Source organism: Olea europaea, unplaced genomic scaffold (genome assembly GCF_002742605.1).
Source record: "Olea europaea var. sylvestris unplaced genomic scaffold, O_europaea_v1 scaffold2087, whole genome shotgun sequence".
Taxonomy (NCBI): Eukaryota; Viridiplantae; Streptophyta; class Magnoliopsida; order Lamiales; family Oleaceae; genus Olea; species Olea europaea.
In genome coordinates this window covers 160,956-162,685 of record NW_019238799.1, presented here as the reverse complement: position 1 = coordinate 162,685, position 1,730 = coordinate 160,956, and the positions used below count along the sequence as shown (strand labels likewise).

Below are 1,730 nucleotides of genomic sequence, written 5' to 3'. Positions count from 1 at the left end.
AAAAATATATATATATATATATATATATATATATAGAGAGAGAGAGAGAGAGAGAGATAATTGTGTTAAACTCCCTGTCAAGCACCAAAAGTCTATGCAAAATTGAAACTGATGGGTCCAACTTCAACACGATTCAGCTAGATACAAAATCCCTTCTTATTGAAGTTAAATATATTGACAATCATAGCATGAGAAATAAGAAAAATCCGATTAAGAAAGGTGGTAATGACACCTATAGTTGAGCTTGTACATGTAAAAGTTAGGGAAGGGTTAAGTGACTTCATTTTTCATTCTTGTGACACTACTTTACCAATACAATTTCTATATATTTATCTCCTAATATAGTTCCTAATCTACCAGTCAACTTAGGGATGTGTAGCTTTAAATTTCCCAACTAAAAAGATGATTCTGATTCCTAGCTTTCACCATGAAAATTACAAGTATATAACAAGATTTTATTAGCCAAGTGACAAAAGGTGACAATGATGGTAGTTTAGGAAGCATGTTTATTTAGCTTTTCAGGAGTTTGGAACCATGAACTCATGGCAAAGAACATTTTTTAATATTGGAAAAGGTAATTACTGAAGTACTGTTTTCATTACAGGTACTAAATTCTCCTAGTTAATTCTTGACAAGTAGGTTAATGACTGGACTTTTATTACTATTTTTATCCAACTAAATTCAAATAAATTACTAAATTAGTATAAACAAACATATGAATTGGTCTTTACTAGGAAATGAAGCTTAATTTGTAGTTTCAAAATACATGAACTTAGCCAATACATGTGCACTAGCAAAATCTAAATAGATTCAATTTAGTGTATGTGACAAATCTGTATATCAAATGACCAAAATGTTTTCATGATACTCACAGAAGCAAGTTCAAGTGAAGAGCAGTGTATGTTGTTTCCCTGTTTTATGACCTGATATTCAATCATAACACAGGAAATCATCAAAAGAATTTATCCAAGGATATGTTAAAGTAAATATATATTCTGAAGAACCTGGATGAACTTGCTAGGAAGTTTTCCCTTTATGTCCTTCTGTGGAATACTAAAGTAAAAGCCTTGCCTATTGTTGAATGGAATTTTCAAATTTGGCAGATTAAAATCCTCACGATACTTATTTGCCAGGTTGTATATTGCTGTGAATGAGGTGTTGATCAGATAATTATAAATAAAATATTGAGAGATCAACCAGAAAACATTATATGGCAGAAAAACCTTCACTAGTGTCGCAGAAAGATCTCCTCGCAATATCTAGAAGTCCATCCATTCCTGCCTTGACAGCAAAACACTGTTGTGTTCGTGCAACAAATGGAACTCTTGCATGAAGTACATCTTCATCAATCACCTCTCCAATCCTAAAATAAACAAATTGCTCTCAAATGTTAAAATGCTAAAAAATTCCCATGCAAATTAGATTACTGGCTGTAATTAGGAGAGAAAATAATTTCATTATAATAATTCATAGGAAAAGATATTTATATAAACAGGGATCCCTAATCCTAATATAGAATTCCCAATACATGTGTGTGTGTGTGTGTGTATAATCCTACAGGCTGTACATTCCATAACACTCTTCCTCAAACTGGAGTTGGATATTAATCATGCTTAGCTTGTTACAAATATAATCTATCCGAATCCCATTTATAGCCTTTGTGAAAATATCTCCTAGTTCTCCAGTTTTCACTTATCCTGTAGAGATTAAATTTTGCTGCACTTTCTCAC

At 31.8% G+C, this 1,730-nt stretch overlaps 1 protein-coding gene across 1 annotated transcript; it reads right to left on the bottom strand.

The window, feature by feature from the left end:
• Positions 1 to 849: 849 nt before the first annotated feature.
• LOC111380045 (DNA mismatch repair protein MSH4-like) lies at positions 850 to 1,386 on the bottom strand (the record flags this gene model as incomplete). Its single annotated transcript, XM_023003507.1, has 3 exons — positions 1,224 to 1,386; positions 1,005 to 1,144; positions 850 to 923 (listed from the first exon to the last, which is right to left on the bottom strand). Coding segments are annotated over exons 1-3 (266 nt in total), but the record flags the coding sequence as incomplete, so codon positions are not given.
• Positions 1,387 to 1,730: the final 344 nt, after the last annotated feature.